Source organism: Cryptomeria japonica, chromosome 7, assembly GCF_030272615.1.
Source record: "Cryptomeria japonica chromosome 7, Sugi_1.0, whole genome shotgun sequence".
Taxonomy (NCBI): Eukaryota; Viridiplantae; Streptophyta; class Pinopsida; order Cupressales; family Cupressaceae; genus Cryptomeria; species Cryptomeria japonica.
Window position 1 is genome coordinate 596,211,434 of NC_081411.1, and position 23,933 is coordinate 596,235,366.

At 38.2% G+C, this 23,933-nt stretch overlaps 1 protein-coding gene across 1 annotated transcript in view; it reads left to right on the forward strand.

The window, feature by feature from the left end:
- LOC131049114 (SNF2 domain-containing protein ENL1) overlaps nucleotides 1-23,933 on the forward strand; it is an 84,560-nt gene that overhangs the window by 17,362 nt on the left and 43,265 nt on the right. Inside the window, exons 3-4 of the mRNA XM_057983141.2 lie at nucleotides 4,717-4,847; nucleotides 5,047-5,101. Coding sequence (XP_057839124.2) covers nucleotides 4,717-4,847; nucleotides 5,047-5,101 — 186 coding nt within the window. The remainder of the gene's footprint in view (nucleotides 1-4,716; nucleotides 4,848-5,046; nucleotides 5,102-23,933) is intronic.

The window sequence follows — 23,933 nt, forward strand, 5'->3', positions numbered from 1 at the left end:
GCTAGATCCCAATTCCTTGTTGCACCCACATTATATTCAGGGTCCTTATGTGACAATAAATGAAGGTTGGAGTGTACGTAGACCAAATCCACAACTCTCTTTGCAGTGTTGCACCCAAACAATTACTTGTGATTGAGTGGATGAAGGAGTATGTACTCCAATTCCGTTCAACTGAAGAAGAACTTGCAACTTGTTAAAAGTTAAAACATAATTAGAAATTTATAAATTATAAAATAAAAATATGATAGCATCAAATGGAATTGGAAAACTATAAAAATAAAAAGATACATACTTGGGAGAGAAGTTTAATTGTAAGAGGCTGCAAGCAAATGGAGCCTTGACCATGTACATACCACCACTCATCAGCATCCATCCCATATCTAGCATTGAGAGCTACAACATCATGATTTTTTGTGGATTCAAATTGGCCAAACTCCTTCATGACAACATTTCTTGTCTCCTCATCTTGATATATCTTTTTAAAGGCTGCTCTATAGCCAGAAGCAACCTCTACATCTCTATATGGTGGTACCCTCCTTGGTGTTGCAAGCATCTCTGCACTATAAAATTTTGGTGTCAAAGCAAATGCTAAGAGATGTAAGGGATTGGTCATCTTGTTCCAACGGTCAACAATAATATTCTGCACAACTTTGAAAAATGTTTCCGTTGGGTCATTTACTTTTCTTTTTATTACTTCTCTTATTTTCTCCACCATGCAATCCATGCCATCATAAATCTCACCCAAACATGGGCAATCAGTATCAACATACCATGCTCATGATGGGCTCAGTGAAATTCAAAACATATTCCACATTATCCTACCATTTCTCATCAAGGATCAATGCTCTTACTTTTAGAGCTCTTTCTGTGTGGGTCTGCTTCCATACACTCCACAATCCGTTGATGACCATAGAACTCAAGGCCTCTTGCACCTTCACAAGTCGTCTTAAGACGAGCGTGTGAGATGCAAATTGTGTTTCAGCTACCTAACATGACATAAAAAAATACACAACATATATCAATTATAAAAAATAAAAATTAAAAAATTAAAAAATAAAATTTAAATTAGTAATTACCTTCAACAACTCCAACTTGGAGAAGGTCCTAAAAATGGCTTGTGACATATGATGATTAGTCACAAACATTTGAATCTCCTCGCCCTCGTACAGTTTTTTCACCCAATCAATTTGTGTGCCAATCTTTTGCATGATTAAATTGAGTGAGTGGACTGCACATGGTGTCCAAAAGATGTGACTGTATGTAGCCTCCACTATAGTCCCTGCTGCCCTACAATTTTTAGCATTGTCCGTTATGACTTGGACAACATTTTGAGGCCCCACCATGTCAATGCATTCTATGAGGATATTGGCAATGAAACTTGCATCTTTCACTTGTCTCTCACAATCCACCGCTTTCAAAAACATTGTCCCTCTAGGGCACACTGCTGTAACATTGATCAATGGCCTATTTTTACAATCTTTCCATCCATCAGAAACAATGGTCAAACTTGTTTCCGGCCATGTATCTTTGATGACTTTCAACTGTGACTCTACGGATGCTTTCTCCTTTGCCAATAAGGTGGTTGTCACCTTTTCATACCTTGGACAAACATAATTTGAAGGTGTGTTGCAAAGGGTATGTACCATGTCCCAAAAGTAAGGTGATCTAACAAGGTTGAAAGGAAGCCCATTGCCATAAAGGCAACGCCCAATGCTCTGATCTGCAATCTCTCTCATTTCATTTTTGAAGGCAGTATCCAATGGGCCTCTTTTCCGTGAAGCCACAACATTTTGATTCTCTAGTGGAGCAACTGGTGGTTTTGGCATGAAAGGATGCGAACCGGCTGGTCTTGTGGAGCCAATACTACTAGACGGCCTCGTAGTCTTCGAGCTTGACTGGACAAGAGGATGATTAGTCTTTGCTTTGCCACTTCTCCTATCAGCTTCCTCTTGTTCTCTAATATATTATAAAACTAGAGCTTTTGACAGCCCCTTGCCATTTGATCCCTTACAAAATTTTATTCCATGCCCGGGGATGAAACAAAGGTGGCCTTTCACTCGATAGTATGAGCTGGTATACTTAGTGCCACAGTGGTTACACTTCCAAACAAAACCCCCACCACCAGACACTTGCTTGATCATTGTTGTATAATGCCAAAGTGGTGAATCTTGATCAATTTTAAAGGGGTTATTTTCAGTTTTGGTATGGGCAATTAAACTAGAGCTTGCACTTGCACTTCCAGTTTTAGCCATTATGTATGATTATATGAATAATGCACCTAAAATAAAAAGAGAAAACACAACATTATTGAAAAAAATTGATAAAATTTCGGCATTATAACCCCATACTATGCATACAAAGTGTAAAAAAATATACAAGACTTATTTAAAAAATTTTAAAAAAACTTAAAAAAAAATTTAAAAAATTTGAAAATACTTGAAAAATTCTTGAAAACTTGTAAAAAATTCAGATTCACTCACCTTTGATGGCTAAATCTTCCTTCTCCAGTGATTCTTACACCTTTTATGCATGTCTCACATCTTCATAGTCTCCACCTTCGAAGAAAGATGCAAAAACTAAGAAACTTGGCTGCAGAGAAAAAATCTTCAAAAATGCAAATAGAATGAGTTGAATGAATGTTTTGATGCATAAAATGCATCATAAAGGGGCAAATTAGGGTTTTATTATTAAAAAACTATTTTAAAAAGTCTTTTTTTACTATTTTTAATTTTTTTTTGACTCGTGGGCCCTGTTTTTTGGGTTCGACCTGGGTTCCACCCGGGTTCTTCCTAGGTGGCTGGGTTCCTTGTGGGTCCTGGCCACCTGGGAAGGACCCGGGTGGAACCCAGGTTGAACTCGAGCTGAACTAGGATTCAGACCTAGGCCAAAAAGGGAAGAACTGGTAACTTAGGTTATATTAAATCATTGTTCCACGGGGGCACACCCCCCCAAAAAAAACCTTGTGTACCTTGTACTGGGACGTTTCCAAGATTTGGGCAGTTGGGGAAATGTCCTCTCATAGCACTGCCACCTTCACCGGGGATGCCATCAGGTCGCTTGCTATATGGCACATGCCATTACATACTGATTGCAACCTTTAAGTTAATGAAAACTAGTTTGCCTCTCATGGGGCACTCACATAGATTGCATATTTCAGGTTTTGCCTTAAGGATTTCAATTCACCTCAATTTGTATATCAGCACCCCCCCTCCCCCAAGCACACTACTGCTCTACTACTGTCCCCAAATTTAGGCCCTTGGTCCTCGTGCCCCCCCCCGTCAGGAAAATCCGTGGAACCATATATTAAATATAAGTTATATCATTTGTTCAAGATGCATCAATGGTCAATTGTATGAATAAATCATCAAATTGCTTTGCATTGACTATTAAAAACGTCCCTTGGTTCATTAGAGCTAGAGGCAGTAGCAATAGTGCCACACCCACTAGCACCACCGAGTAGTTCCTATGTAGGGGTCCCATTATAGTCTGCACGTCAGAGTAAGTATGTGGCTTTTGATTTTTTTTTGGAGGTTCTATAAGAGTCTGCTTGGAATTGATTTGGAAACACAAGACTTAATATGGCATTACATTTTGTTGCGTTTAACTGATTTATCTTGTTTCATACAAGTTTGTTGACACATTTTTTGATCTCAATTGATTTTGAATGTGTAGTTATCTGGGTTTAATGTCAAATCATGTTGCTATGGTGTTTTGTAGAATAATAATCTGTTAGCAATTTTTTCAAACATGAACTTTTTAACTTTTCTTTAGACTCTTTTGAAACTCATAAATGGCTTAGTAAATACCAAAGTCTTAAGGAAATACTTATTCTTTGTGGCTTATAAATCTTGTCCAACTTTTTGGAATATTGAATTCTAAATTTGTTATGGATTTTTCATAATCTAAAATATGATGCCTTATTACCATAATATTTTATATTTTAGTTTTTAATAAAGGAAGTTAGCATGCTCAGATAAAAACCATTTATCTGAACATATGTAACTATTTATTTTCAAGCAACAAACATTATGTGAAGAAATTGACAATGTAGCTAATTGATGAATATTATTTAGTAGTATTTTTGTTTCACTTCTTTTAAAACAAAAGATAAGTCTAATGACCAACCTTGTAATTTTCCTTCCTGATCGTTGCCATGATCCAAAGTATGTTGCCTTATTTTCTTAAGATATTTTATATATTAATTTTTAACAAGGAAAGGTGGCAAATTGAGATAAAAGTCATTCTTCAGAACGACGTAAATCTTAATTTTCAAGCAGCATGCATTATGTGAAAAAAATGACAAAATAGCAAATTGATGAACATTAGTCATTAGTTTTTTTTTTTTTTTTTTTAGCATTTTTGTAAAACAAAAAGTAAGTCTAATGCCTGCTCTTGTAATTTTTGTTCCCTTTCATTGATATATGAGGCAAGGTGCAAGTCTTTAACATTTGAATGTTTCACAAGAAAAGGTGCAAGTCTTTAACATCTGAATGTTCGATTACTATATTTGCTTGTTAAGATTATTTTATTTATTATTATATTGATCTATTTTGATGTTTCAATTCTTGTATTGTGAATATAGCCTTGAATTGAATCTGTTTGCTTTTTCAAAATTGTTATCGTTTCAATTTTGAAGCTTTTTTTTTTTGAAATATTTTGAAGCTAGTCTCGTTTTTCTTTCATTAGGTGCATTGATAAATGCTTTTTTTGTTGCAGGTGTCTGCATTTCTGCTGGGGCTATTTTCCTCAAATATTATTAAACGTGCTTTGATTGTGGCTCCAAAAACGCTTATTGCACATTGGATGAAAGAGCTATCTTTTGTTGGCCTTGCAAGGAAGACTAGAGAGTGAGTTGTGGCTTATAAAACCAAACTGCATAATGTTTTTATTCCTTGAAGGGTGATATTTGAAGTTGCATGTGCATCTGATTTTGTTTCAGATTAAGTGCTAGATGGGAAATACAAGTTAATTTAATTTACTTCAAAAAAATTATTTATATGTTTCTATAATTTTTCTATGTACTCATATAAGAATGCGATGTTGTAGTTACTCTGGAAGTTCAGGAAGTGCTCGTGAGTATGCTCTTCTGCAGGTTCTTCAGGTGATATTATAAATTTCTTTGCCCATTTTATAATTTATTATATATGGCATATTTTCATACCATTATTAAAGTTGATGAAGATCTGGTAGGAATTCTTTTCATTTCGTGCATTTTCAATAACTTGTTTGACCTCGTATTTTTCTACTGTAATTGTTTGAAGTGCCTTGCAAACAATAAGTTTCTATATAAGTGGAGGCTTGGCCAATAGATCATCTAGATATTTGGCTTCATGTTGCAGTTTTTAGGATTACTAAGGCTAAAGGGTCTCACTAAGCCAATTGATCCTTGCTATTGTTGTAGGTGGATCCTTGCTAGAGTTTGTTATAAATACAGCAGATTTGCCTATGAATATAATTTCTCTGAGCTAAAAACAAATCCATATTAGATAATAAAGATTTTGTATTCAATATAATGGAGAAAATTACAAGGAGTGACACAATATATAGGCCACTTGGATGCATGATTTATTGAAATGGCATTTCCAAGAGGTCATGAGTAAACTCACAATCTCTCCTGTTGAGGATGTAAGTTAATTCAGTATAATCGAGATAAAGGTGGTCTTGACTAAATAGATGTGACATCTAACTATCACTAGTCAAGGATTGATGAGACAATAGCGACAGTCTCAGTCACAGGGTTCGCCGAATTTTGGCCATGAGGTTCAAAATTCGGCGACTTTCAAAATTTGTTTAAATTTGGCTAATATTCGTACAGGCATATAGTGTTGTCTTTTAAAAGAAATGTTTTTAGGGTTTTTTGTGTATTGGTTTTTTTTCCGCTTTCTTTTTTGTGCTAGTCATGTTTTCCCATCTCTCAAACGGGCGGGAAGGACTACCCATAGACAAATGACCCCTCAAGCAAAGAATTCATGTGTTGTGCTGTCAAGCAAAGGATTGACCAGTATTGTGCCATCGAACAAAGGATTCCCAGTGTTGTGCCTGGAGAAAACAGAGTGTTCTACGGTTTATCTATTCATCAAATAATAATTGTCGAGCCGTGTATCACTATTTTATAACTTTGTTATCTTTAATATGTTATTAAGATTATTTATTTGTAGTGTTTTAATATTATTTATTTATATTGTGTTTTAATATATTTAGATACTATTATTTTAAATGGTATATATTATCTTTAATTCTTTATTATTATTTATATATAGTAGATGTTATTTTATTATATATATATATATGAACTGGTCCCTGTATTTGATAATTTTGTACAAATTTATATAAAGCGAATTTAATCACGATTTTTTTTTCAAACTTTTTGCCCTTGCCAAACTTCATCCGGATTTTATTGATGCCGAACACGAACTCGAACTCGAACCTTGTGACTTAGGCAGCAATTATGTACCTTAAGCCAATGCGAACATGCCATTATTAACTAAAGTTAGAAATTTAGAATAATTAAATACTCCATATATCCTAGTAAATGTATTAATATGTACAGTATTACACAAATGCTCCTCTATAAGTGCAACTTGGAAGAGATGAGAAATGAAAAATGAGAAATGGGTCTTGACAAAAAAAGTAATATGAGGTACCCATGTACAATGATAGATCCCCAAAAGAGAGAGAATGAAGATAGAGACTAGGTAGACTCTTGGCATTCTCCTCACCTCTACTTGCCACCCTCCTCAAATGTGACTCAATGTTGAAGGTGATCTATCTTCGGAAGAAAGAAATCCAAAGGGAAACGTGAAAGGTTTTTCCATTTTGTAAAGGTTTTGAGTTATAGGATTGGATAAGATTTTTTTCATAGGTTTAGTGTTAAAATTGTTGGAAAATAGTTCAAGTGGTTCAAGTTATTCTATTTGGCATTTCACTTTTAATTTTTTAAATGATAAAGTGAGAGTCTTTTTTTTAGATAGATAATTGCTGTCATGTGCGGACAGGTCCCTTTATTTTATAGTAAGAAGATTACATAAAGTGTAGTAAACATGGTGAGGAAAAGCCTTTCCTTCACCAATAGCTATAATCTTCACAAAGAGTGCTGGGTCAAGAAGATTTGGCTCAGTAGCGACATAAAACCTGAAATCATTCAGATTATTTTCCTTTTCAACACACCTCCTAAATATGCCCCTAGCTGTCTGATATTTCGTTTTCTTCCCTTTTTCATTCAGGTTCCAGACTCCCATAACCACCCCATCTTTTACTGTGGCAGGGAGCTTACCAATTTCTTGCTGAACAACTTCCAGGTTCTCTTTTTTCACTATCTTTTCAACCAACCGTATCTTTTCAACATATGCAGTAAAGAACTTCTCATAGATAGCCCCATCATGAAGGTGTCCTAAATCACACACCACCGCATCCATATTCTTGTCAAAAGCATCAATTGCTTCTCGTTCACCCTTGAGCACAAACAGATCTGCAATCTGTTGCTTATATTGGTTAACATCACTGAATTTTCCACACCTGCATTTACTCCAAAATTAACTGCCATCTCTGCATTCACCAATTAAACTGATTGCCACTGGACACAACTATTTCCATCACCTCTCCTTATTTATAGATGCAGAAGCCAGTGTGAAAGGATCAACGGGGGAAGGAAATCCATATGAAGATCTTCACTGATAACAAGGTTTTCTGTTCATCAGACAAAATAGGCCTTTCTCATGCTTGTGAAGATCTAAACTTTCAAATAATGTTGTTGTTTACCCATTTGATAAGGGCAAGTTGATTCTCATCTGTCAATCTCAGACTACGAATGAGATAGCAATCTAATGTTCTAACTTCACCCGACCCTGTTATAGTGGACATCTGGCAATTTACTATTACTAACATACATCTAATTCTGCGAAGGCTGAGGTGGATCTTATCTTTATCCACCTCAAGCAATTCATAGTTATACCTTTCTATTTTTTCATATCTTGATCGGTACATCCTATCAAACAGGATCTGTACCAGGCTTCCCTTTAATCAAAACACCCATCATAGACAAACAAATAATGTCTTTGCCAAGTTCAGAGATCCACATAAATCTTATACAGATATTACATATTATCTCTGCACAGTCTTGTCAATATACTCTTGGTATATTGGGTATGCACCTCAAAATATTGTATTAAGCATTCGCCTTACTATTTCTGTCTTTTAGACTACCGAGCAAAGATTTATCTTATATAATTGGGCTCTGTCCCCAATGAACCCCATTCTGTTGCTCAAGTCCAGAAGAGCCTTAGTTACTAGATTTCCTGTTTATCCTTGTTGATCTCCATTAATCCCTCCCAGTTATTAGGATCCAAATTAATAATAATCTGATCAGATTGAACTACAACATGATTAGCCAGATTATTGGCAGCCCTGTTCGCCTCCCTGTTCACATGTGAGATGGTACAATCATCTACATCCTTCAGTAGCTCGCTAGGCATGTCCACCCATCTTTTGAGCTTCCAATTAGGGGCATTTTTCTTAATTAATGTCTGTATACAAATCTGGTAATCTCCTTCAATGTTGATATCTTTCAACTTTCTCAATTTGCAAAGATTCAAACCAATGACTAACACTTCAACTCTGCCAGTCTCTCCAATATTTTTTGAGAGAGCCTAGACACATCTTCCATTATTGTCCTGGATGATGCTTCCTGCTCCAGCTCTTCTCGGATTCCCTTTGGCAGCCCCATCGAAATTCAATTTCCACCTGGCTATGCTGGGAGCCATCCATTTTGCCTCTGCCCTTTTCTGAATCTTAGCATTGGGTAATATGGGTGGTTAGTTCCCCCTATTTCTTCTGCATCTCTTCATCCCAACTTGAAAATTTTGTGTTTGATTTAAATCTGCATTTGGCATTTCCAACCTCTATGATGTTTCTTTTAATGATATTAATAACCTCTCCAACATCCTTAACTTCTTCCCTACGATTTCTCTCTTTCCATAACTGCCACGTCAAGAGAGATGGGGTGGTCAGCCATAGATTGGCGCAAAGAGCTTTGCATTTGATCTTTGGACAAGTGGTAATAAACTCCACAATATCCTCTCGTCGAGGACTAATCTATCCAAATTCTTTTTGTAGCCAATCCCAACAAGTAGCGGTATATGGGCAAGATAATAAATAGTAAGTGATTAATGGTCTCTTCATTCCTGAAGCAAAGTGGGCATCTAGATGGCTCTCATATACCAATCTTGTTCAGCTGATCACTTGTAGGGATGCGCTTGTGTAAGACTGTCCACAGGAAAGCACTGCCTTTGGTAGAATCACAGAATTCCAACACAATGCAGAGGGCCATGTCTGGTTGGCATGGATCACATTTTGGACAGCGTAGCCAGTTTTAGCAGTATATTCCCCTATTTTTGAAGCACACCAAATCATTTCTTCTTCTTGTCCTCCGATCGTAATTTGCCTTTGTTTTAATACCGCTTTCAATTCTTGTTGTAGATCATACAGGATCGGCAAAGACAACGTGTCTATCCATCTATGAGTGACGCCTGCAGCTTCAAGAGTAGTCTCTACATAGTTAATCACTTTGAACCCTTTCAACACTCTTATTTCCTCTACAAATTCAGCAATGTTCACGAGGTCAATAATTGGTTTATGGCCATTCAATGAATCGGTCCAAAAATCAGCTTTTTGACCATTATTAATTCTAAATGTTAAATGTTCTGTAATCAAGTGCTTGCTTTCCCACAAGAATCTCCATGTTTCTGATCCCTTAAATGTGTTTTCAATAGTTAGTATATGGTTAGGGTCAAGAGTATCTAAGAACTTCCTTTGAAAAATCTTGCACCATAGCCTATGAGGCTGTCTATACATTCTCCATGAAAGTTTAGCACCCAAAGCAAAATTTTGTGTGTTCGTTCTTCTAAGACCTGCTCCTCTTGCCCGTCTTGGTAGACAAGCTGTCTCCCAACTAACTAATGGAACCTTTTCTCCTCTTTTGCACCTTCCCAAAGAAACTCTTTCAGAAGGCCCTCCAAATTAGCTTCAACTTTGTGCGTGATCTAATAGCATGACATCAAATAAATCTAATAAAAGTGTAGGATAAACACTAACGACTTAGTGTTATCTTTGAACTTAAATATCTTGTCGGAGATAAGGAGCTTTTTGAAGATTATATTTTTTTCTAAATAGTATGAAGATAGGAGCTGTTTACCTTGTGGGGTGTGTTATTAATATTGCATATCAACAGTCAGATGATAACCATAGGATAGAATAGTAACCAGAAACTCAAAGCAATGCTTTCATTAATGCCAAAATGTCTAGTACAATAATCATTCTCTGCATCAGTGTATCCAACAACAAGTACAAGAGCATATATAAAGACACGGTCGAGGGTTGCGGTTACCACCCGTGGGGAACCGTCGTGCAACAGACAACTACCCTCAACAACACTAACATACTTAACCAACGTAGCTTAACAAGTAGTACAAAGCCCATTTTACGACCAACATGAGCAAGATGAAGAATGTAATATACAATGAATTCCCATGCAGCTATGAGATGTACAACTCGTGGAGGTTTCCTTATAATTTTTTTGAAGGAATGAAAGATTAATTTGAAGGTGTAATTATTTGTATATTTATTTTATGGTTTGCACATGTAGAGTTTTAGCTACTTTGTGTGATTGTTTTTGATTATGGGAAAAACAGGTTTTGAGGGGACCCGAAACCCCTTACAACAGGTTTTGGAGGGACCCGAAACCCTCAAATTTTACCAGGATTTGGAACCCAAAGAACAACGCTGCCAAAGAAAATTAACCAAGAAAACCAGCAGCCCAAACAAAGCTGAGCCGACAAAAGCCAGCAAAAGCCAGCAAACACCAGCAGGAAGAACCAGCCAAACACTTAAGATATAAACAATATAAATCAAGTTGGCTACACCAACTAGGCTAAAGATTCAAACTATGATGAGGGTTAGCATGCACCCTCTTCCAAACAATAGGGATGTTTCCGACTCCCTTGACCTGAGACAAAGACTTCAGACACCAAAAATCATGACTAGCCCATAACCAAAAACAACCACAATCTGGACTGGGCCCTTGAAAACTATCAACAACCAGCCAGATAAGAAAAGACAAGGTAAATAAAACAAGATGCCTAGAGATAAAGGGATTTTGAAAGGCTTCCCTAACCTTAAAACTAGCTTTTGAAATGGCTCCCAGAACCACTTCAAAGGGTTTTGAAGTGGTACCCTCAACCACCTTGAGCTGAAACAGAGACCCGATCAGGGAAGCATCCATCCAAACAAGCACCGCCGCACTCTCCACCTCAATAGGAGAAGACAGAAAAGAGCTTGAGAGAAAAGATCCAACAACCAAATAATCACCAACCTCAAGAGAAAGGTCCTCCAAACCAGGGGAGGAAGCAACAAAAATCCCCTTAACCACCCAAACACCAAGCAGCCACTCCACCTCCATAGGAGGGCACAATGCCTCAAGAAGAGATCCATGGGACTGAGTAGTAAGAGAAAAAATCCTCGAAAGGAAACCAATAGTGGAAGCATCGAGGGCCCGCATAGAAGAAACAGGACCACCAAAAGTGTAACCAAACTCCAACAGCAAAGAAACACCCCCCACCTCAATAGGGAGAGAACATAATTTCTTCAGATGGACAAACCACACCAATTGCAGCCCAAAACCAAAACAACCTCTGCCCAGCAAAGCCGCCTCAGAACAAGAGCATCCAACTCCTTCCGTGAAAGATATCTCCACCTCTATAGGAGATAAAACCTTCTTAACAGGCACATAGAGAGAAGAAGGGTGCCGAGAAACTGCCCAAAACCTAGGTATTTCCACCCAAAGGGCATCAAAAGAGCTCCACAAATCCCAGCCCGAGAGGAGGAAAACGAAAAAAGAAGCACTGCAAGCACAAAATCCTCCAACCCAACAGGGGAACGGGAGCAAAGAAGGGACACAAGCCAAAGCAGAGCAAAACGGCCTAACAAGACCGACCCAGCAGATAGGAGAGGAAGAGAGAGCCGCCAGAAGAAATCCCCATTGGCTCCGAACCACAAAGCCCGCAGTAGCAACAACCCAAACAGCCGCCTCAGCGAGAGACCCTAGAAGCCGATCCACCAGAAAGAGGGAGCAAAGGGGGCATCACGAATCATCCAGGTCAAGCCAGGCAGCGATACCTATAGCCAAGGCTCCCAAGCAATCATCCTCATCATCGTCTGATTCCTCCCCTTCCTCAGCAACAACCGAAACCCTAGCTCCCGCACTCCCGCTCCCGCTCATGTTTTTTTGTTTTTCCTGATAAAAGAGATTACTTTGTGTGATTGTTGCAATGTTTAGAAATTTATATTTTGTTGTTAAATAGTTTTTGATCTGAGTTATCTAATGAGAGACATTAGGACAATAGTCATAGGGTTGGAAATTCTTCTTAGTATTTGGGGGTTTCTTATTGAAAATTGTGCTAGATGGTTTATAAAAATCATGTGGAGATCTAGATGGAAAAGCACATTTTGTTTCTATAAAATTTAATATGTTTTTTTCTTGTGAAAGCACAAATTCTTATTAGCAAAATTCATGTAGGAAGATTGTGGAAGGTTATGGATGAGTTGTAGGGATTTTATGAGTAAAATATTGCGACAAAATGTAAGGAGATAACAAGGTCTGCTATCAAAACAGGGTTCTTGCCCAAAGTAATGATTGAGAAGTTGTGATAGAACATAGTTGTTTACCACCATGGATATTGTAAGAACAATCAAATCCGCCTTATAAAATGTTGACTTTGTTTGCTTAGGTGGGAAAACCACCCTTGAGAGGGTTGTGATTTCAAAATGAGCAATGAATGATGGCCAAGCCATGCAAAGAGGTAGGTGAGGTGAACAAAACAAAAAGGTGAGAAAGTTGGAGTTTGGAGATGGAGGAGGCATGGAGGCTCATATTGGTAGGGAAAAGCTTGAAACTTTGATAAGGGAAAAATGAGTGTGATTCAATAGAAAGGTATGCTTGAAGAGCTAAGTCTGAAACTCCAACAAAGGTTCATGTATATAAACGCAAACACAAAATCCTCAATGCTTAGAGAAAATGTGAACAAAGGGATTGGAAGTGATCAGATTTGGCTTATCAAAAGAAATGGAATGGACTTCAATGTGTTACATAAATTTATTGAAGAGGAGATTGATATTCATCAAAGTAGCTATTAATGATATGTGTTCACCTTGCGTAGAAGTGCACAATTGCTAGCATTATCTCATCAATTCTTGATTGATGCTACTGAGGTGCCATCTTTGTTTAGTTAAGGCCATCATTATTTTAGTTATATTGAGTTAACTAATTCATTGTTTAACAATTCCTCTTGACATTTTTAACTTAAATTAAGTTAACTCACCATTTGACTAGGAGTGAATGTGAGTTTACTCTTAATCTTTGGACTGTTATCTCTTTGAGTCATGCGGCCAAAGGCCTATGTGTATTAGTATTTAATTCTTTGTATCATATTTTTTTAGCATCCTTGATATTGGAATATGATTTTATTTACATTTTGCATATAGCTTGTGTAACTAGTCTTAATTAATTTTAATCTAAGATTTGTTCAAATTCTTGTTGAATCTTATAGTGAGCTCTCCTTCAATTTCACATAGTATACAAATTTCCTCAAATTCTTTGTTTATATATTATTTTCTATTATCTCCCCTTATATTTTTTTAACTTTAGGTTAGATTGGTTTCAACTAGGGCTTTAAATTCCTTGAATTTGGAAGAGACTGCATTTTTTGCTTTAGATAATATGACCATATCATCTTGTTATAATTTTCAATAAAAGTTAGAGCTTAAAGAGAACTAATAATAGATGCAACTTGTAGTAGTCCGATAAAGTCACTATGGACTAGCTCCAGTGGGGTAGAGCTGGCAAGATGGTACCATTAAAGATTTGAAGACTATTCTTTTAAAAGCATTGAGCAAGAACAGAATCATCTTGTTCTTTGATACACCATTATGTTTAAGATGGAGAACTTTGAAATTTTCCCGAGTAAGTTGTGAATGGAAAAGCAATTTTTTTTATTGGTATGGAACAAGACAGTCAAATCCAGAAATTATCTAGACAACTTAGGAACAAATAAGGCATCTCAAATGAAATTATTGCAGATCTTAGCTTTTCTTTGACTTTGGGCTTTAATGATACAATTGTCTCCTAGATAGACCTTTTCATTTAAATGATATAGGTCATGTGTTGTGAAGCACCACTATCAAGAATCCATTCACTATCCTTTGAAGTGAAAAGTGTAGAGTTTTGATTTTGGTATTGAAATTTAGAATTGAAATAAAATTTTGAAAATTTTCCTATATATTTGTTTAAATAATAATGTAAAGCAAATTATCTTGAATAAGATTACAATTACTACCATCTAAATGGGACTTAATGTTTTTCATGTTGGTAAGATTACAATTTTCTCATCTCCCTTTATAGGATTGATGAAAAGTGCAAGTTTGAGTTTGATGATTTTTGAGAGTCTCATACTTTTGTGCTATGATTCTAGGAGTTTGCATGCTGCAGTAGGGGAGGCATGGTTTTCGATGGAGGGATGGAATAATCTCCAAAAATTTGAAAAATGATATATATCGTTTCTTCAATTCTTCGGTGGGATGGTGAATGAGTTTTATTGGCCATGAATTTGGCTCTAAGCTAGATTTTCCATATATTATAATCGTTTTCATTAAGCACATGCATTTTATCAATAGTAAAATTGCTGTGGGAAGCCATAATAGGTTCAGTGAAATTACAATTTGGGTACATATTACTTGTAAGCTATGTACCTTAGGGAAGTGTCCCATATATTTTTTGACATTGTCCCCCATTAAGGATGTTTTGGGGACATGGGATGGGTTGGAAACATCAACTTGTAATCCTCGACCCCCAAGAAAATTAGGAAATGTCCTTAGAATTGCATTTTATTTTTGTGAAATGTTAGGAATGACTAGCATTCCTTGGGATGGCTAGGGGATCCTAATTGGTCCACCAAATGTCTAAGGACTTCTAGCTGTTCCCTATGGCACAAGCTTGTAAAAACATGACTATGCATACTAGAGATAATTATTTATATACTAGTCATACTTGCCCCAATTCAATTAGATGATTGCCAATTTGATTGAAAAACATGATTATAAAATTTATCGTTTTCTAGTGCAATTGAGTTCGTGATATGCCCTAATTTCAATTGGTGTTTCCTTCTACCCATGACTAAGAAATAGGCTTTTGCATTTTGTTAATCAACAATTGTATGCCATTGTGAAATGTGACTAAAATGCTTTTCATTGGGTTGTGATGTTCCTTTCATGATCTTTCCTTGGATGAGATTTGGTGTTACTTTCATTTGTAAACATTTTTGTGTCTTTGAGTTTGGGTGTTGGCTTCTTCCACACAGTTCTTTCTTTGCATGACAAGTAGTTTGTAACAGCCTCCACATGAGTCTTCATTTGATTGGTTGATGCCAGTTTATGTTGAGCATTAGATTTTTTCTTTTTGTTTTGTTAGTAGCATTGGTCCTTAACTTTTAATTTCTCTTGACAAACGTGTGTTATATTAGTATTTAGTATTTACTAATTTTAACATGCACCTTTTATGGATAGTGGGCAATTCAGAAAATATTTACCTTTTGTTTTGTTTTGTGTGCAATTTGATAACAAAAAATTAAATTATTAGATATTGAAATGTTTTTAGTTTGTATGTTGAATTGTGAATTCTCAATTCAGCTCTAATGTTTCATAATGTAGCTATATGATGATTATGGTTAATGCCTTACAATATGAATGTTCGAAAGTTCCTATAATTTAAAATATTTCTTATTTTTTTTAATATTGCCTTCTGCTGTCCCCTAAAATGTGGTTTCCTTATTAAGAGGAAAAGGAATTCTCTTAGACTACAAGCCTACTTGTAACTATGATTATGTTATTATGTAATGTAAATGGTCTCTTCTAAGGTAATCTGTTCACATTGGGTTTCTCCTTGGTAAAGTTATAACTTATAGCTGTGTAAAAATTGCATTATGTTTTAAAAAAAAGAAAAAGAAAATAATGAAGCTTTACAATTTATAAAAGCATGAAATGAATTGACATGGTATATGTTTAGAATTTTGAGTTATTTTTGTGAATACAACACACAAAAAAAGCTAAACTATTGTATAGAAAGAAAGAAAGAAATAAATTATTTTAACGTCCACGAGGCTAAGTATAGCCTATGGGACAGACCCCTTCAGAAATCAACTTCTGCATTACACCTCTTTTCTTGTGTAGCGTAATGATGAGAGCCCCTAGATTCTCCACACACCCCTCATTGAATAAATTATCCCAAGAGCAGTCCGCAAGAGTGGTTTCATAACTGTCCCTGCTGTCCTTGAAAGCGTCACATTCCAGAATGAAGTGTTTTTCTGTTTCAACCTTACCCGAAGTGCAGAAAATGCACACTCTTTCCTCCCAATTTTCTTTTGGTCTTTTCCAACGCCCAGTTTCGCATTGGAGCTGATGGGAGTTAGTTCTTAATTGAGCAATGAGGATTTTGGCTTTCCACGATAAATTGGCCCCTATATACACTTTTTGTTGATGGTTACACGAAGGGTTAAACTCTTCAATATAATACTTTTTCTTTCTCCCTAGTTCCTTACCTCAAGTGTGCTTGTGGAACTTATCTATAACATACGCCTTCATTTCCTTGCTATTCGTGGGGCACATGTTCAAGTATATATCCCATTTTCTAAGCCATTTGCTAATTTGTTGCATCCAAGTCTTCTTTCTTTTGCATAATGTGTCACTGAAGACGACCTTAGGCCATCTACCCTCATCCGTTTGCTCTATTCTTTTCAAATAACAAATGAGCCTCGCCAAAGCAATTGCCTCCATATATCATACGAGACTGAGCTTTTGAGTTTGAACTTGTTTGTAATCAACCGCTTTTGGATCTGCTCAATTTGTTTCCACTGTAAATCAGAGGTGCTGCTGGCCCACACTTCGTAGTAGCCATAAAGTGTAACCAGAAGCACTAAAAGCCCAAAGAGAGTTTGGGTAGTCTTCCAATCCCATAACTCTGCCTCTCTGCACCTATTTTGAAAAGCATATAATACTTTCCAACCTCCCATCATTCTCTTCTTTCTGCAACCTTCCCAACTTAGATTTTTGTTGAAATCAATTTCGAGGTACTTGTAGTCTGCCATTTCTTCCAAAACACTGCCTTCAAAGAAGAACTTATGCTGGTTATTCTTTCTTTTGTTGGAGAAAACCATCACTTTCGTCTTGCTAATGTTGACTTGCATACCAACTGTTCTACAAAATTGCTTGAGAGAGTGTAAGTGCTCTTGTAAGCCAAGAGCAGACCTAGCAATCAAAATAATGTCATCTGCATACAAAAGGAGCCTTATCACAAACTCACCCAACTGAAACACATGTGATGCAAACTGCTTGATCAATCTACAAGGCTTGGAATCTCCACGATACAACTCTAAGATGCATTCAATGATCGATCTAGAATTTGATGAACCAAACCCAAGGATTGGTGAAGATTACAAAATGACGAAGCATTGAACGAAAGGGGAGGCGGCTCAAGTTCATTGCTTTTAATCGGTGCCTTGTGTTGATTCGACAAATTTATATATTAAGTGGAATTGTTCTGAGGGTTGTACTACTTGGTTAGGATATCAGACACATGCAAACATACAAATATAGAGGAAGGGGGCTGGTCAGATCACACATATTGAGACTAATGATTTCAACATGTCTTTTAATGAACCTCAGCTTGCTAAAGTGGTAGGAGGACAAGGATAGCCATTGACAAATTTGTGTTGGTAGGGCTGTAGAAATCCCCAGCCAATATGACTTAAAATTTTAAATTTTAAATGAAGAAAATGCGAATTGCAGAATATTGATAATGCTTGTCAAGTGTTTGACTGAATGTTTGTTTGAGTTTAAGTTTCTTTTAATCACGTGATTGCTGGATACATGTGCAATGTTTGTGTTGTGACCTTTTTCACACATTGCCCCATTGCTACCGGGGACCCTCTGATTTTCCTGCTTTCTAGGGTTTTGTTATCGTCCTGTGACCTTTTGGTACAGTTTCACCAAGCCTTGTCCAGTTCAGAGCATTTCAGGCCCTAACGATTGAAAGTTAGTTTTTGCAATTTATGTGATTCCGGAGTGTGAACACCACTAGAGTGCTTAGAGAGGCCAAAGGATGAAGATCGCAATTGATTTGGACGAATTTGGACAACTTTCTATTTTTAGAAAGTTTGCTTTTTTCCTATTTTTTAGGAAGTTTCGTTTTTGGCATTTTTAGCCCGATCCTCGGTATGGCTATTTTTAGAAAGGTTTTCCTATTTTTTAGGGATGTCTGCTTTTTGCTTTTTCGGGATGCAAACCTAGGGTTTACACTTGTGCAACTGACCAGCTTCGACCGGAACTCGAAAATTCCAAGTTTTGACCTAAAAAGATGAATCCCTAGATTTTAGGCTTTTTGCTTTTTCCGGGATGCAAACCTAGGGTTTACACTTGTGCCACTGACCTGCTTCGACTGGAACTCGAAAATTCCAAGTTTTGACCTAAAAAAGATGAATCCCTAGATTTTAGGCTTTTTGCTTTTTCCGAGATGCAAACCTAGGGTTTACACTTGTACTACTGACTAGCTTCGACCGGAACTTGAAAATTCCAAGTTTCGATCTAAAAAGTTGAATCCCTAGATTTTAGGCTTTTTGCTTTTTCCGGGATGCAAACCTAGGGTTTACACTTGTGCCACTGACCAGCTTCGACCGGAACTCGAAAATTCCAAGTTTTGACCTAAAAGGCTAAATCCCTAGATTTTAGGCTTTTTGCTTTTTCCGGGATGCAAACCTAGGGTTTACACTTGTGCTACTGACCAGCTTCGACTGGAACTTGAAAATTCCAAGTTTCGATCTAAAAAGCTAAATCCCTAGATTTTAGGCTTTTTGCTGCTTCAAATGATCCACCTAAGCATGGATTTCAAATTTCAAGTTAATCCGGTTAAATTAGATTAAACTGTGAAATTTTGAAGTTTCTCTGAAAATTATGCTAAGTTTGGCTAACAAAGGTTTTTGAAGTATTTTTGCTGGTTCAAACCCCACCACGATGCAAGAGAGGCCATGAAGGAGCCTTGCCTGAAGTCCGCCATGCCTTAAAAGGCTGTGCGGGTGCTCAGTCTAAAGTCTGCCATGCCTTTGGGAGGTCACATGGGTGCCAAGCCAAAAGTCCGCCATGCATTTGGAGGTCATGTGGGAGACACCTTCAAAGTCCGCCCAAGCATGTGGAGAGATAGAAGAGCCAAGTCCGCCAAGGTTAGGAGGGTCAAGGTGAAGGAGCCTCCACCAAAGTCCGCCATAGGTTAGGGAGCCATGTAGGGGACACCACCAAAGTTCACTCAAGCAAGAGGAGCTAAGGCCAAAGTCCGCCATGCCTTGGGAGAGTCATGAGGAGGGACCTTCAAAGTCTGCCCCATGCCTTAGCCAAAATTTTGCCTTGAAGAGAGCTATGAGGGGAGCCTTCCAAAGTCTGCCCAATGTGGAGAGCCTTCCAAAGTCCACCCAAGCAAGAAGAGGGATGCCTAAAGTCCGCCCAAGTGATGAAGGAGCACACCTCAAAGTCCGCCAAGGCTAGAGGGGCCATGAAGGACCTAACACCAAAGTCCGCCCAAGGTGGAGCACTCTCCAAGGTCCGCCCCATGCCTTTGGGAGGTCACATGAGTGCCAAGTCCCAAGTCCGCCAAAGTTAAAGGAGGTCATGAAGGTCCTTACTCCAAAGTCCGCCCCACCTAGAGAGGCCATGGAGGAGTCAACACGAAAGTCTGCCAAGGCGAAGGAGGCCATGTGGGAGCAAGGTTCAAAGTCCGCCCCAATGCCTTAGCCAAATTTTCACTTTAATGGAGGCCATGAAGGAGTTCTAGCCAAAGTCCGCCACACCTTGGAGAGGTTGGCAAAGTGCGCCAAAACTTGAAAATGGAAATTCAAAATTTGAAAAATCCACCTACACATTGAAAAGTCAAACAAAGATGCCAGTGATGTCACTAAATCCATTGGGATTTCAAAATTAAATCCAAAATGAAGAAATATCTAAATAAAAAAAAATCCTCAAAATAAATCCAAAATGGAAAGTTTTTTTTGAGAATATTGAGAGAATATTAAAAAATTATTGAGATATTAATTCAAAATGGAAAGTTTTTTTTGAAAGGGAATATTGGAGGATTGATGAATATCTTCAAACTTAAAATGGAAAGTTTTTTTTAGAATTAGAAGTATGAGTTGGATGATTTTAGGGGTTTTGCTTAACCTTGTCTACAAATACTTCATTATCAAATTCATTATTACACCAAGAAGTTCAAAATTACTAAGGAGAGCTTAGTAAAGTATGTCAGTTTGAAGATCATTTGGAGAAAATTCTAGATATTGTTGGAAGTGGGATAATATTTTTGGCAAAAGGCTTATAGATTTTTGGAGAAAGGCATCTTTTCTGAATTTTCTGAATATTTTGGAGAAAAGTTTAGCCTTACTCCTATCCAAGTCAGAGGTGAAATTAAAATTGTGAATTTTTTGAATATTTTCCAAAATTTAATAAATGATTTTTTTTCAAAAAAAAATTTGGAGGAAGAAAATCATTTTTTTTTGGCTAAGAGTGAATTTTTTTTTTTTTTGAAAGTTTTGACACTTGGTGGTAACCACAACCAGCTTTAAGACTGAGGGTTTCAAGGTGAAAATTCGATTTTTATGACTAAGTATGAGAATAAAAAAAAATTGGAAATTTTTTCAACACTTAGCCATTTCGCAGCCCCGTTATTTTCAAAACTTTGCAAATCATTTTCTAACTTTAAAATTTCCATCGTTTGCCTACAGGCCCTAGACATTATGAAATTCCAGGTAGACAAAGATGCTCCTCCAGAGTCGAGGATGACTTCCAAGTGGAAGAACATCAGCGACACCAACTTCGGACACATCAATCTGAGGCAGTTTAAGAAGCGAATGTTTGGTCTGGACAACCTTGTGCCTACCACCATTGCGTGAAAAATGATGAAGAGTGGTATCGTGCACGTTGCCGGCTTCCTCCCCACCATGCAGTGCAATGAACTAGTAGTTGAATGTGCCAAACACTACAACCCCATCAGTAAGGATATTGTTGCACCTGATGGAAGAGTGTTGGCGAATGTCAGCGATGAGGCCATCAGAGAGGCCTTCAGGATCCCTGAGTACCACAATGCAGTATATATGACCAAGGACGAAGTTGACAGTCTGTACCGCGACCACTCGGAAGAATATGATGCCATAGTTAATCATTCCTGGTTAGACAAGCCGAGGAAGGGTGCCTCCAAACTCCAGAGAAAGAGCCTAGTGCGAGCATACTTCAAGGAGGACATTGGAGACATGATTGTCTTGCTCAATAGAATAATAGGAAATCCTCAGGGAGCTCCATTCAAACCTTGGATGTATTATTTCATTAATGAAATAATCAATGGAGTAAAAATGATAGACTGGGCTCGTATGATCAGCGACAACCTAGATAGCCAGCTAAGGAATATGGAGGCGAATAGGACTTTCTTCATGAGTTCTTACTTGTTTTATTCTTTAGCCAGGACCTATAGGTACAGAGGTCTCACTTGTAGAGGAGAAGTTGGGAACAAGGAGAACCAATTTCCGGTATATGATTGCTATCCCCAGCTCCATATGGAGGAGAAGTTCCATTTCAAAAGGGTGAATGATACCTTCCTGATGCACATTACCCAGACCCTTCAAGGTGGCCTGCACCAGAGGCTCTCTCAAGAGTTTATGGACTTCATCGGTCGGTTCGGGTGTTGGTACATCCAATATTCAAAGTTCACGTACCTCCGAATTCAGGGATTCTCTGGGCCCTCATACAAGCTTCCAGCTTACCCTACCAACCGAGTGGTGTTGCTCGAGGTTGTGAGACAATTGGAGGAGTATATAGTGATTCAAAGGGATAAGCAGAAGAAGGCAGGGACATCCTCACTTACAATTGGTAATGGGCTGGAAACATGTCCATCATCACAGGCTGCAGCTACCGTTGAGAAAGAACTGGCCTGGTATCCCTTCTACCGATACAAGGCAAGAAAAGATTTCGATCCATTCCATAGGATAAAGAAGATCGAAGGGACAACATTTGAGCACAGACTGGATCTAGAAGACTACTGGGCTAATGCAGCCGATAGTTTCGAGATCTGGAAGAGGTTCTGGTCAAGAATTCCTTTGAGTATGGTGAGAGCAACGGAAGTATTCAAAGTTGCCGATCAGGTAGAAGAAAGCCTAGAACTTCAACAACCGGGTTTTGAGAAGATGAAGAATGAACCCTTAGTCTTGATAGATTGGACAGAGGGAGAAAAATCAGATCTAGCAGACCTCATGAGGTCGGTGGTTGAGTACTCAAGGTGGTGGGCGTTTGAAAAGACAAAATAGTTGAAGGCCAAAGGTGTGGTTTTAACTTATGAATTAATGGGAGTAGATGATACTCTGTCCGTCCATCCTTGTACCTCCGCCGGTGATGCTCGGAATCCAGAAAGTGTTGGATCTCGAAAGAGAAAGGAGTTGGGTGGAAGCTCCACAAAGGTCACAGGGAAAAGGGCTGTAGGTGAGAGAAGAGAATCCAGCGAAAGTCACTCCATCCTAAGTGCTGCTTCCATTGCGCCTGATCAGAATACAATTGGGGAGCAAGAGATGAACATCTATGTGATTGATGATGAAGTAAGAGTGCTTTCCTAGCCAGTTGAGGAAGTGGTGGAGAAGGTCTTCCGAACTCCAGACAGGGGGCAGATTGAAGCCCCTACAATCTTCTTGGATGGCATACCAGCGAACCCAGGAGAAGCAGATGATGACTTGGATCAGAACACTGTAGAACAATCAACCATTCCTGATTGGCTGAGAGCAAGGATAAAGGCCAAGGTTCCCAAGGATGCCCACTCAACCGAGGAGGTTATCGCAACATTCTTGGAGAAGGTGAATGAACCCGCTATAGCTAAACTGCCCAAACCAGCCAGGAAGTTTTCCTTGATTCAGAGAGACAGTGCCGGATTCAGGACAGTCCAGATAGCAGTGCCCAAAGAAGGGAAGACTAGGGACAATGTTACCATGGATGATTACAAGATTACCACCATAGAGATGGGTAAGCTTACCTAGGACCAGGAGATCCAATATTTTGATGACTCCTGCAACGTTCTAAAGACGAGGCTGGCTCATGAAAAAGAAAAGAGGAAGAAAGTGGAAGAAGAGAACCAGTAGTGGAAGAAGTATGCTCTCCATCTTACCAGCCCGCTCAACCATGAAGTCCCGGCTACTCCACCACAGCGTCTTCAGCAGGGATCAATGAAGGACTATGATGATATGAAGGGATCATACACTCAAGAAAAGGAGTGGATTTCAGACACTGTGATACGTGCTGACACCCTGGTAGAAAACTTAGTATTAGCACATGAGGCAACTTCTTTGTTGATTGATCGTATCCAGGATCTAGCATCCAATTGGGAAGAAGTGGATGAAATTCAGAATGAAATACTCCCTCACCTGAAGGTTATCCGAGGCATGTCAAAGAAGAGCTTAGTGGATGCAGGCATCATACAGATAGGAGACAGGTACAACTTCGGCACGTGGTACTATGCTCTGGTCACTCGGATTGAGGTTCTGAAGAAATCCGAGACCAAGTGTTTTGAGACAGAGGCAAGGGTTAGAGAGATCTTGGGCAAGGTATTCCGTGTGGCGTCAGAGATCTGGAAGAAGGAAAGCCTAAGGGAGAAGCATTTACAAGCAGAGAACCTGCGAGCCAGGATTCAGGCAAGCTTCTTCCGAGATTCAGGGATGATTAACAAAGGCGATCTTTCGAAGATTGCAAACTTCCTCTCCATCGATGACAACTTCCTCACCCATGCAGTGGAGTGGGAAGGCATCCTTGCCACATGCGCCGAC